Here is a 14,317-nt window from a genome sequence, read left to right as displayed (position 1 = left end):
CTTTTTAAAAACACAGTTACTACAAATAGAACACAAGAACTTAATACAGAGAAGAGAAAAGAGTCAAAGAAAGAGTCAAAGTGGAATATGGAATTCTAAATAATTACATATTTCAAATTACATCTGTCTCCTACTCAAGTTTACAATGACCATGCTGTCATTTGTGAACACTTAAAAGACATTAGTAAAAAAATTGAACATATGCTATGAAATGCAAGAGGTGCACTGGGTAAACAAGCATTTTATTCCTGTGGCAAGCCCCTAGATTTACAAGTTAATACAGGAATTGCTATCCATCATGACATTATTAAGATCATGTCTCTTTTCCCATTATTGTATTTTCTAAAATTAGGCTTTTCATTTGAAATTGGAAAAAAAGTAAGAATGCGACAGACTGAAAATGCACTGGTAACAAGCGGATTTCTCTGAGAAAATTTCCTAATGCTTTCTTAATAAGACATTATTTTTTAGTCTACACTGTTTCCCCTACAGTATGATCCTACTATATATCTAAACATCAGTGGAACAGCTAATAATCTTTGTTTATTAAATGCTCAACATTCCATAAAAGTATTTAAAATTAAAACAAAATGATTCAATCAGAATATAAAACCAAAAAATATCAGTTTCTAAAAAACAGTCAGTTAATTTCCATCTCACTGTGTCAATAGTAGCTTTTAGTATAAGGAGAAAATATAAATCACTCCAACAAAACTAGCAATGAGCTCATCAAATTCAAATGCTGCTTTCCATTTATGTATTTTTTATATTAAAGCAATAAACATGGTTCATTTGTCTTCCACTAGGTGCCACATTTTTCTGTGCTGTTGCTATGAACTTCAGCCATTAGCTGTGCTCCAAGGTAAACTATATGAACCATCAACAAAAGTGACACCCAATCTATGGAGTTCATATTTTCTCCAGATTATCTATGCTAGTTGACAAGCTGGTAATGAAAAAAATCACACTAAGCAAATGGTTCCTCTAATAACAATAAATTTTCTATAAAATTATGAAGGGTACAAAACGTTTCCTTGCATCTATTTTGTCATGAATTCTAATTAACGCTGCGAAAACCTGAGAGTGCTGGGTCATCACAAGAAGTGCATCAAGGTTTGATTGATAATACAGTGCAAGTTGGCCCATGCTGCCAAGATTCTTCTCTCTTAAATTAATGGCCACCACACCTGCCCTAATCATACAGCCCAAATGATATTCCCCTTCTTATTTCAATTTTCTGGAGGCAGGGAAAGTGGAAAAGATCAGTCATTTATCTTCTAATAGCTGGATAATAGATCTATCACAACAAAACATCTGCACAAACCAGTAATTTTTTTCCACAAAATTGAAGCATTTACCATCATGAAATCAATAAGTTAAGAAAACATTGTATTAGCCACACATTTGGGTTCTAAACTAAAATATTACATTATTAACTGAAGACTACTGTAAAAAACAAGAGTGTCCAGCTTTCTTTTCCCATTATGCCCAAATACACTGCTTTAGTGTAAGAGTAAGATCTTCATCACAAAGCCATCACCAATTCCTAGGATGATTTTTTAATCAAAGGAATGTCACCGAGAAAGAATCTGCACTTCATCTAGTAGCCATGCAGTCTGCAAAAGAAATCTCTATACTCACGTATTTGCATCTATACTCAGATATTTGCATAGTCTTTTCACCACCAAAATGGAGTTAATACAAAGTAACATATTGTTATTAATAGTAAATTATCTCACCAGAACAGAATAATAAGTTCATTATAACAGAGGTACGTACTCAAACAAAATAAAATCTGATCAAAGCTACAGATGTACATCAGCAATAAATTTGGGCATTTTCAGTATAACCTCACCCATATAACCACATCCCAACTATATGCTGCCTTTCCTTTATTGATGTTCTTAATATACTTGGGATACTTTAATTTACACTGTGGAATGCAAGTCACGAGTTCTTTTTGTTGTACAGATTTGAATAGCAGACATGATTCCTTTTCAATGCCAACATAGATTTTATTTTTCTTTTACCTGCTGTAACTCAGATATATTAATTAACTTGATTTTCATTGTTGTTTACACAGTAAAATATACAGGCTGCTAAGTACAGTCCTTCACAGTATCTTTTTCTTCCAAAAGAAACTTATGCAACAAATCTTGTCTTAAATCCTATGCATCAAAGCTAGGTTATCACTGAATAGAAAAAACAGAATTAGAGTGAAGCAATGCAGAACTGACTAAAAAGAAAAGGGAACTAGTTTGCTCTAAATCACCCAATTATACTTTCACACATGACTAGCCATATTACTTTCAGAGAAAATCACTTTAGCATAGAATACAAGCATGCTCTTATCTTCCACAAAAAAATTGCATCAGCTGCTCAACTACCTAGAATTACTAGAAAAACAAAAGGAGCAGGTACACATGCTTATCAAAATGTGAGGTACTTGTAAAGCAAGGGTAAAAACATAATTTTGAGTTTATAACCCCCAAAAATAAAAATACTTGTAAACATCCTATCTGTTTAAAATTTAAATACACTTGCACAAAATCACAGATTTGTTGATGGACTCCAATTCCTAGTCAGCTACCCTGACTAGGGTATGTTAACAATGGCTTGCACTTAATAATTTTGCATTTTAGAGTAACTGAGAGTTTGTGTTTTAATTGAATCTTTGTGTTAAGACACTCAAGGATTAGAGTGATTTTTCATTTATCTCACCAGAAATTTTAATGAAGTGCTGGGTTAAGGTTATATCTCATCTCATTTTAAGTTTTGCTTACTTCAGCTTATATTGAAATTTACTACTGATCGAGACCTAAAAAAATAAACACATTCTATATTGTCTAAAAAAGGGCTTAATTGTCTAAAAAGGGGCTCAATTTTACTATAATAAAATTCCCCTCCAGAGACTGTCATGCTATTTCAAATGTAAAATGGCTCTGGGTACTTGAAATACCTTGTGTCTTTTCTGTGCAACAAAACCTGCATTAATGACACTCAACAGCATGTTCTCTCTGAAAAACTTCCTGGTTTACAAAAATTTAGAGGCATCTATACTTATTAGCTATTTTATCCCTAACACAGCGACTATGCCAGTAAGTTTCAAAAACCCTGTGTCAAATAGTTACAGAAAAATAAACAGATTTAGAGTAAAAGTTTACTTCTCATTAAGGAGCAGTCTCAAATATATCTGAATAATATTAGATTGTTATATAAGTAGTTTATGTCACTAATTACATTCTCCTTTCAAATATGTCCAAACCAAATGAATTTTAAAAAAACACAAACGGATTAAAAAGAAAAAATATCAAAAATTTAAAAATTATAATCAAATTAATCAATAATCGATCAACAGTGGATTATCTCAGATCCAGTGATTAACATATAATATATCACATGGCTTTTCGAGAATTTTCAATTAAGTACATAGAAGTGCCAAAAGTAACTTGACACTTCCATCAGGGGAAAGAGGTGGAAAACCACTGATATGCAACTAAGTCACTAGGATTCTCTCACTCTGGTAAAAATACTACTTAATGAACAAACTGATTAGCTGACATTAGAGCTAGCAGGAGATGACAATTAATGTTAATGTAAGGCAACAGCTCTGCATTTAGGTAGAAGGAATCCAAAGATCAATGTCAAGTAAACACTTGTGGTTCTAGTTCCACATTATCTCCCTACAAATTTCAGGCACCTTGACTTTCAAGCAGGCAACAGGAGCTGCAAAAAGCTGAGACATACCACTTATCAAATGCAGGCACTTCATAAGTCTGTGGCAAAAGATGTTGTATTACAGTTTGGTCCCATTTGAAGAATTCCAATGGCAGCAAATGGACTTAATTTTCTTCAGAAAGACTGCAAAATACTTTCTAAAAGCATTTGTCTTTTTTATAAATGTTGAAGGAGCTTTCTCTTTTAGGCTAAGTGTATGAAGTGCATCTTCCCTTAAAGAATTCAAAAAGATGACTCAAATTAACACAAATTTTCTTAGGATGCAGCCTGACTAAACCTATAAAATCACCAGCTTAGGCCCACCTACATACACACCTGTACTTAACGACCAGCACCTATAAGCAGCTGCATCTCCTCCAAATTGAGAGGTTGAAACTAGCTAAAAATGGCACTCTTGATTTCCCCACTGTGAGCAAATAGCTGTTTTCCAGTCGGGTCAAAGAATAAGCTTATTCCAATTGGAGTTACCTGCCAATGAAACATCTGTGCACTATGCACGTTCTGTTAGTAAATGTGGAGGCTCTCTGGGAACATTCAGTGGAATGTGACAAAAGACAACTACTTAAGATAAAGTTTTGCCATGCTAGACTAGCCCTTCCAAAGCTGTGCAGGATTAGAGACTGATCTGTTTTAGACCACCGCAAGCTGTGGAGTCTGGGGTGAAGGAGCACGCTTTGTCAGATGCAAAGTTAAAGAGAGATCTGTATGTTTTCTTTCTGAAATAATTATTCTTCATATTACTTCCCAAAATAGTAAGAGGTCTGAAGCTGAGATGTCAACCCAGACTGGAATCAGGTATTGCTAGGGAACAGACAAAGAAGAATCAGAGGGAGCAAAAAGAGGGAGCAGTTACCCATGTATGTCACCAAACAAACGCAGAAGATCCAAGACTAGTCTATTATTTTAGCTATTGCTTCAGCTGGTATCTTTATAAATATGGTGTCCAATACTCAGTGTCACAGAGGCACCAAAATTGTAGCACAGGCAGTCTGTAGCACAGACTTATAATGAGCCCATTATCTCATTATAAGTAATTCCACATTCCAAGGAGATAAAAGATCCAAATCTACTCTATACTTTCTTGTTAAAGTAAATGTATAATAACTAGGCATGGGTTAACCATTTATCATATGATATAAGGCCTAGGAAACAGAGTGCAAAGTCAGGGATCTTACTCTTTTTTTGTAGTTTTTAGCACTTTATTCCTCCACTGGTACTAACAACCTGATCCCACATACACAAACTGCATGTACACCATGAGCATGAACTATGAAATAAAATACATGAAGAACCACTGCAGGTGTAACTTCACACCAGCTCGAGTGCCTCTGTCAAGTCAAGCATAGATGCAGTCAGGAGACCTAATTGATCCGCTGTCTGCTGAGCCACTAAGCTCTGTAACCCTTCAGGGGCAGTTGCAGGATGTATTTTAGAGCACACCTTTTAAGCTCTGAACACCTTGACTGTATTAGAACAATGGAGGATACAATCTTAAGTGTTCCAAAAATACTTGGCAAACAGCAGATGAGGCAACACACTATCTGGTACCTAGTAATACTTTCACTTAGTCAAAAAGGATTACATTCATTAAATTAGTGACCTGAAAAGTAAGAACATGAGATGTTTTAATTCAAATTCTGGTTTCTCTTTAAATCTAACTTTGATTCTTTGGTCAATTACCCATTCTAGTTCACAAGTGGGACACTTATTTGCAATATAAAACAAAATAAAGTGTGGGACCATTGTGAGACATCTAGGAGCTCATACGGAAAACCTGCAGCTATATAGGGCAGGTAAAATATAACAGGAGTGTTAAATTTACATAAATTATCCCAGAACATCTCTTATTTACCAGAATGGAAGGGGAGATACTGGCAAGAATAAACAACTGGACAGTAAACACAATTTTTGAACAACTATATACACTGCAAGATAGATGCATGTCAATAGGCATGCTGTGCATCATACACAAGTAATTTTTCTTATAGTACTACAAACTAATTGAAATTATCAAACAAATTTCCCAATGAAAAAGTGCATATGAAAATTTATAGATAAACCCTTGCACACTGATTCATATTGTTATATAACTTTAATTTTCAAAATAAAGTTTAAAGAAGCATGCATAAAACACATGCTAACAAAAACATTAATTAACAGACTCATAATGCAAGTAAAATCACATCCTATTAAAGGATAGTCACTATTACTGTCATACTATAAATGCATAAACACACAACAATACTTTTGTCTAAAAACATACAAAATCACACTGGCAAGGGTTAGGAAAGTGTATTACTTACTGCTGAATGACAGTCTTGGGAGTAAACTCTTTAAAAATATATGCATGTATCACAAAAACTGTTTCTTACCGTACTTCTATCCTTCAAAAGCTTTTCTATCACTTCAATCAACATTTCCTTTTGCTCTGGGTCAAGACTAGAAGGAAAAATAAAATGAATTTCAGCATGAACATAATTCAGCAGTGAATGAACATCAGGACAAAGAAGACTCATACTTTTATTCTCTAATTATCAACATAAAGCTTTGAGTAAGACACGTCAACCACTTTTACGTTAACCACTAATTTTAGTCAGAAGTACTGGAACTCAAAAATGTGGACATTGTATTCAAGTGTACCTATACAAAGCTGGTGTGCAAGTTAATGAAAAACAGACTGCTGAAGTTCTACATAATAGCAAAAGCAGAGGAAAAACAAAAGTTGCAAGCAACAACCTTTCTAGCATCTTTTCATGTTATGAAAGCAAAGAAAAAATTGCCAGAGATATCCACTATTGTCGAACTTGCTTCTTAGGCAAGTAAGGACAAACTTTTCACTCCAGCTGCTTCCTCTTCATGGATCTATACAGCATGGAAGAATTCAAAGCCAAGTCACAAGACAACAGAAGGGCAGTACAAACACCCATAGAGATGTGTAGTTCTGCGCCTTTGAAAGTAATTTCAGCATGGATACAATCACAGATATGTGAGAGAGTATTTGGTTGTTATTGCATACTTCAGTTTTAGTGCTGAGTGATGAACTGCCCTAATGCACAGTATATCCTTCCAGGTACAGATTCACAAAGTCATTACCTGGCTGAGTATTACTTCACTAAGGCTCTAGCAATATTAAAACATGCAAAATGAGTAACAAAACTTTGTTAGAAGCTAGAACTTTGTTAGAAGCCACCATCATAATAAGCAACACAACGCTACATTGTGCCATAAGCACTTTTATGATCACCTTTCATTCCAACTTCTATTTTTGTAAGAGGAGTTTTACTGGATTTTCTGCCAAGGACCAAAACCTTTATGGGAAAACCCAGAAGTCTTTCCCAAAGGTCTTATTTTAAATTTTTAAAATTGGCAGAAAATTTAGACAGAAAGGAATACTTAAAGCTAAAAAACTTGAGCAAAGCCATTTTTTCAAATGTGATCAAGAAAGTCTTCTGTAAGGGGTCCAATAACTGAATTTACATTCCTCCCCTTCCAGTGTCCTGATATTTAAGACAAGAAAGAGACCATTTCAGAGAGAAAATAGCAGAAGAGGCTAAAGAGGATTTGCTCCCATTATGGCATCTAGTACTGGTATGGAACCTAATTAATAGTAGTGATGGGAAGTAGTCCTCCAAACCTCACTGCAAACACAGGAGTTTTCCACTCTTAGAGAGAAGCTACTAATATCTTTAAAATACTCTCTTAAGTAAAATAAGCAAAAGGTCTGATATTTTCTGTGATTAAATTATTTCAGCATACCTGGCAATGTTGACTGCATTGGACACAAATGTTGCTGTTCAGACTATGTCTGAAATCTTTCCTGTTTGATATGTAAGCTTCCTGCTGTTAGGACTGATTGAACTGCTAACAAACAAGCTCTTCTAAAGCAGACACCCATCCCAACACCATGACACTAAATACAGGGAAGACTGGAGTATCAAACTTGCATCCAGAACCCTGGCTAGAGCACAAACTGAAATACAGAACTATCAAACAGGCAGAGAAGCTGGGAAAACCAAAAAGCAAATGGAGCATACAGACATACTGGAATAAACTGTTAATACTTCTTACTCAAATGGTTGCAGAAGGTGGAGTAGCTAGATATAAGAGGGTGTATTAACTGTTGAGTGCATAACTCAAAAATCCATCCCCTTCAAGATACTGATTCAGACTTAAAAATAAATATTATGAAATTACTTACTTGTTACAGTAGGCAAATAGTCAGCCTTGCCACCAATGTATGATCAGTGCTGCTGAATTGTCTAGCTACCAGTAATGAACTTTTTGGTTGGCCTGCTAACCACTACCTAGTCTTATCTGCTGGCAAGCCAACTGGGTCTGCCTGGGAGCAGGTTAATTTGATAGCCTCTACACCAGTTTCCAGTACTGCTGCTTCTTCCAGTGACCAAGAAAATTATACTTTCTCCCTTGGGTCCATGGTTAACTAGCACTGAGATACAGCATTTGTACAGTAAGTTTTGAAAATGTGAAAATAAAAGTTCACATGCTTTTTATAAACAGCTCCCAAATCCCACTACTACAAGACAATTTTTAGATTCCAGCTCCACCCAGAAGTAATCATGAAGCTTACTCTAGTCCAGGTAAGGAGGAATTTCAACTACAGCTGTTCAAAATCTTGTATTATGATACCTAGAATGCTTGAATGAAGTGAGCTTTTGAAGGATGCACCCCCTGAGGCCCTCTGAACCATTAAGGAAACCTTTACAGAACATCAGTTTCACTAGTGTTCCTTTGTTATGTAAGCTCCATGTCCATTTTACTAGCACTAATTAATGGAAAATAGAAGGAGGTAAGGCCAGTTTCTCCAGATTCTGCTACCAAGTTTTATACCAACGTGCTCTACCCTTTACCATAAAAATGTCTTTCTATTGTATTTGCAGAGATAACTTCCATATCCTACTTGCCACTGACATCATATAAGCATAGAATAACATATGAATCAGAGATAAGAAAACATGCACATTATATTTGGAGATGCAATCGTATCTGGTGACCAGATGACAGACGAAAGGTCATTTTAATAATTTGATTTCAGCATTTTCCAGTTTTGCACCAATTACTAATAAACTCTTTAATCTGCTAGTAAAATAAACTTCACTGTCATGAAGAAAATAAATGGAGGCATCAATTTCAATTAAAATTCCATGAAATAGTCTGCTGTTCAGATACTACTATGCCTTGCTGCCACTAACAGACCATTTTCCCCTGCTGATCTCCTCCAAAGAGTTTTAATCTTATCAGGGAAAAAAAAACCCCAAAAATGCAAAAAAACCCCAAACCAAACAGACAACAACCAAAAAAACCAAACCAAGGACATTCTATATATAGAGAATAATTCAGGCCAAAAAGTTTTGTGTATTGGAACCAGGTGCTAAGAAAAAATAAACTACTCAAATAGCAGGAAGAGACTTTAAATCCATTCTCTTTTGTTAGGTTACATGATAACAGGGCATCACATGACAGCACTCAGCTCACTAGAAAAACCATAAAGATTGCCAGAAGGAAGGAGTCCCTACCCAGGTTTGTTAGAGAGCTGCCACGGAAAAGCCATCAGCCTGATTGTCCTGAAATAAACACACCACAAGGCAGCATCTCCAGAGTACCTTAAAGATTTAGGGACATTACAGGGCTAAGAGTTACTACGAATGCCAGTAAGACAAGACTTACTATGGGATGATTATGGAAGAAATGAAAGGCAGGGAAATGGAGGGATGTAAATGATCTTGGGAGGAACAAGAACAGGAAAATAAAGGGAGAGGTGCATGAAAGGAGCCAGTTGTAAATGTATGTATGTAAATGCAGTCTCTGTTGTGTGTGCATGTGTGATACAGAGTTAAACCATGGGATACACAGGCCAGTACAACCCAGCACCAGCAACCATAGCAAATATGTATGTCACTGTGTGACTGCCTGAGAATATCAACCAGACCAGGTGGCTGGGAAGCCAAGTATTGAAGTGGGACCAAAGACCTAGGCTGGACATCCGCCTGTGTGTCTGAGTGCAATAACTGGAGATTTTGTCTACCAGATGCCCAGGGTATTCAGGTGAACTACTGGAGAAACTGTAAGGTCTGGAAGTTTATTGTGATACCCATACAAGTGCCTCAATCTCTGTTTCTCTCCCCACTTCTTCTCCACCTAACTCAAGACAAGTGGAGATAAGAAGGCATATGGGCCCCTTATAGCACAGTCTTAGTGTCTAAATCCAGATAACTGTGGGATTCATTAGTGATTAAGCAAAAGAGTTGGGCAAGTGTGCATCTGACTGAGGGAATCTAGCAGGAAGTGCAGAGTTTGCAAGCATTGTGCATTTGTGTGTGCCACTGACTATGAGACTAGGGATCAAAGGCCTGATACTGGGAACACAGAGCATCTGGGATTATCATTAGGGATCCATACTGTACACATCCAGGCACACTAATGTGTCTGTATACTGATCAGTCAGTAACAAATTAAGGTTGCTGATGCTGGTACTGTCTGCATGACAGTAGTCTGCATGACTGCTCATGACTCTGGTGCTCTGTAGAGATAGTTGTGTGTATGTGTGTTGTATGTGCATCTGTGCCTACCCAGCACAACAAACACATGCTCAGAGTTGTGACTGGGTGGTTCACAGGGGCATGGAATTGCAGCAGCCTCAGGTTACCTGATTCAGAACCTCTAACATCTCTCAGCCTCCACTTTTTAGCACAGATAAAAGTGAAGTAGTAGAATAAGTGCTTGGAGATGTTTTGCAACAGGTTCTGTTCACTCTGCCTCTGCAAAGCAGTACCCATGTCTTTATAAGAACTACCACACAGCAAGAATTTCTGAAGTAGGAACAGGAAGATCTGAAAGATTTGGATTTGCACAGATAAAATTTCGAGACGTTAGCATTCTCTTGTCACATGTGCCGCAAACTACCTTCAGGCAAATGCCTCAGGATGAAAGATACAGACTTGAAACAGTGAATTCATAGACTCTGAGAATACCCATCAAAACACTTGTTAAAACGGACAAAAATAACTAGTATATTAAAAAATAAAAAAAGATAGTGTATCAGTTTCCGGTTTGTATCTCATTATACTCAACCTGTTAAGTCTAGCAAGCAAGAGAATTCTTGAATTACAACCAAACCAGCTGAATGACAGAATGTCTATACTCACCACATACATTTCAAGAAAGGATCTGAAACATGCCAAACTCACAGTAGTCTTTATTAACGTAGCCCACAACTATCGGAACACTGTTTTTGAGTAATTGCCAGAATCACTTACCTGTACAGTTTTTGGATTGCATGGGCTGCATTCTTTCTCACATACGGAGATAAATCAGAAGAGGCTTCCTTAATAGCAAGCATCATAATAGGAACAATAATTGGGACACGTATACTGGATAAAACTCTTAAAGCACTTGCACGGATTAACTGATTCGGATCCTAAAGAACAGGAGTGAAGGGAAGAAATAAAATAAGACAGTGCAGAAACAAATCATTAAATTCACTGCTATGTTTACACCAATTAGTGACAACACATTAAAACATGTAAATCTATCTGAGTTAAGACTTGCAAGTGACGGCCATGATAGTAAGAAAATGTACCACACTTCACACAAAGAAATTTCCAAAACCATAAAAAAAGTAAAACAAATTGAGAAAGAGTGCATTAAACATTATGAAAATATGAAAATTTTACAAAGAAAAATATTAACATAATGCAATTTTCCAAACAAAATGTGTTAATTACAGATGGAAAAGACTTAATATTTTATAAAATAATCTGACACATTTGCTGCAATCCAAGCGGAATTCAGAGATTCTAAGAGACACGCTAGCTCAATTTTATTACTTCTATTTACGAAATGTCAAATAAAAATATTCTCAGTTGTGACATTCTCATTCAAGCTCTTGACAAAATATCCATTTTATACTTTAGTGCAAGATATAAACTGAAGCCAGAAACAAAAATAATTTTAAAGAAAATGTCAAAAGATTAGGCTAAAATGTTTTGAGAATTTTTCTATTTCTTATCTTCTCTTCCTTTGCCCTAGTTCTGGGGTCAATTTTACAATACCAGGGTGAGCTAGGAGATCCAACACATCTGTATTTGGATGAACTGTTATGTAAACTTTATCCATTAATCATGGGCCTGGAACACAAGGGAAAAATGCTGCTTAATCAAGTACTAAATCCTCCAAAATCCAGCAAAGTGAAATTGCAGCATCATTAATTCATTATACTGTACAGTGTCTTGCCAGAAGGTAACATCCCCAAGAACATTTCTCCCAAGGACCGAGAGCTGGCAACATGTATTTTTAGACTAGTATTACATAATTATCACTTCATCTAATGTCTCCAAATTCCTACACCTTATAAGCTTCTAAGTAGTAAGTATCTGGATGGTGAAAGCCCTTTATTTGACTGGTTTTAGAAAAATATCTTTTTCCTACCAGAGTTTGCAAAGCTCATCTGCAGCCACCTAAGTTTAAAATAAAAAGCTCCTTTGATAGAGGGAGGTAAAAAATATCTTCACACATATAGCCGAATTATAATCAATACAAAATGTGAAATAAAACATCATAAAATGTTTTCTTCATAGCAGGCTTAGTAATTTCTTTAATTGCTGACAATCTCCACTAGTTTGGTGTCTACCTCCTTGCCACACCATCAGTTCTTTTTTTGCTCCTCAGCCAAAACATTATCACTCCTCCGTCTGCTCTCATTAACCACAGCTTTTAAAAGAGTTATGCCATGCGGGGTGTTCACTGTACACATATATCACAAAAACCACTGGATACAAAGTCATTTCAATTTCAGCTTTCCGTGGCAGTCAGAGATAGTGAAGGCAGTACATATGACATTGGGATGAAAGTTCAAGAGGAGGAGGCAGGAAACTCTCTAGCTGATGTGGGATCCTCCCACAGCTGCACAACTGGTGCTCCGACTGCAACATTTTCCAACAAGATGCAAGGTGTGGGTTAAGTGACATAGCAGAAATGAGCCTAGAGTACAAGAAGGGTACACAAAGAGCCCAATCTTCTCTTAATACAAAAACTGGCCAAATTTCAGAACAGAGGCTTAATAAATCTTAGTAAGTTTCCAGTCACACTTAAAAGGCAATCCTAAACTTTGCTGTCTAATCCCATTTCTCATTGTTATCTCACTTAAACAAAAGAGTACAAAAAGCTATTTTTTCAGTGTTCTTAATGAAAAAGTACCATGTGCAAGACACTGAATATTTTAATTTAGGCACTACTGTCTTTCTTACGTTTCAATTCTCTGTTGTACATAAAGGTCTTTCTTCTACATAAACTAAAAGGAACATAGGTGGTTCATGGTAATAACAGGGTTGTTTTAGAATTAGAATTACATTAGAATGCGAAAAGTTATTCCAGAAATTAAATGTTTGGCAAGTGGATTTGAAAGTACCATTCAGCTGTGTTCTTAAGTGAAATAATTTTACTTCTTTCAGGCTTACTTAGCTGCTTGACAAGGTTTGAGGTAGCAGAGAAAACCGTGTAACTTAAAACTACTTTATCAGATGTAGGTATTTGCATGCTTTTGTTTACCATACTACTCTTACACAAATATTTTTATTTTTGTGCTACCAGCTCAAATAGAACTCCCAAATTTTTGTTTAGTAGTCACTCACTTTTAAAGCACGCTGGAAAGTACTGATGGACAATAATGCCAGATCTTGCTGCTCCTCTGCGTAGCGCATCAAATAAACATACACAAGCTTTTTTATCTGAAAAGAAAAAAACACACTCAATATCACGATGAGAACATTTTAGAACTCTGTAAAACTAGCTTGTAGGTTTCACATTTTTATCAACATTTTCTTCTTTGAAGAAAAAGCTGATACATCTCTGGAGCATTCATGTGCTTCTCCAATGTCTTACAAAACACCTGGGGTGCTGCAATCCTACCTAATGAATGAAAAAGTCAGATGAAGGCTCATAACACAAAGTTCTGCTTTATATTATTAACTAGTAAATTAAGACTATAATAATCTAAGATGTTGACATGGGGAAACTGATCATTTGAGCACATTTTTTCTTATAGTAAATATGGTAAAGTGTAATAGCCAAGAATTTCAACAAGTCCATTTTATTTTACCTGAAACTCAAAATAACACATTTGAAAGCGAATATAACTTACAGCTAAGTGTGCTAACTTACCCATCTCAAATCTGATTAAAAGAGCACTTATCTTGGATGCAAAACAAAGGATGTTAGATTCACCTTTGCATGACTACAAGCATACAAAAGATGCAAAATAAGCATACTACAAAGGATGCAATGTCCAAAGATTAAGAAAACCTCAGTATGATTTTGGAGAGGAGGGTATTCAATTCAGTTCACTTTACTCCTCATACCCAGGAAGCAGTGAAAATATTTTTTTTACATTTGAGTAGTAAACTGACTATTGGGGTTTATAATGGAAAATTCTGAAAGACTCTCAGCTACAGCTGTGCTAATAATTACTGTCACTGTCAGAAGATCTATCTTTGTGCCAATTCTGGCAAAAACCCATAATATTAAATCCCAGAAGGTTGCATCATACTAAATTATTTTTTGTTCA

General features: G+C 35.9%; 1 protein-coding gene across 2 annotated transcripts in view; it reads right to left on the bottom strand.

Annotated features, from left to right (window-relative positions):
* The window catches only part of AP3B1 (adaptor related protein complex 3 subunit beta 1), a 153,409-nt gene that overhangs the window by 114,502 nt on the left and 24,590 nt on the right, over positions 1-14,317 (bottom strand). For both annotated transcript variants that reach the window (XM_063422023.1, XM_063422024.1), the window contains exons 4-6: positions 13,386-13,481; positions 11,013-11,173; positions 6,111-6,177 (exon numbers count right to left, since the gene is read on the bottom strand). In XM_063422023.1, the coding sequence (XP_063278093.1) occupies positions 6,111-6,177; positions 11,013-11,173; positions 13,386-13,481 (324 nt within the window). The remainder of the gene's footprint in view (positions 1-6,110; positions 6,178-11,012; positions 11,174-13,385; positions 13,482-14,317) is intronic.

This window comes from Prinia subflava, chromosome Z, assembly GCF_021018805.1.
Source record: "Prinia subflava isolate CZ2003 ecotype Zambia chromosome Z, Cam_Psub_1.2, whole genome shotgun sequence".
Classification (NCBI taxonomy): Eukaryota; Metazoa; Chordata; class Aves; order Passeriformes; family Cisticolidae; genus Prinia; species Prinia subflava.
This window is presented reverse-complemented; position numbering and strand designations above follow the sequence as displayed.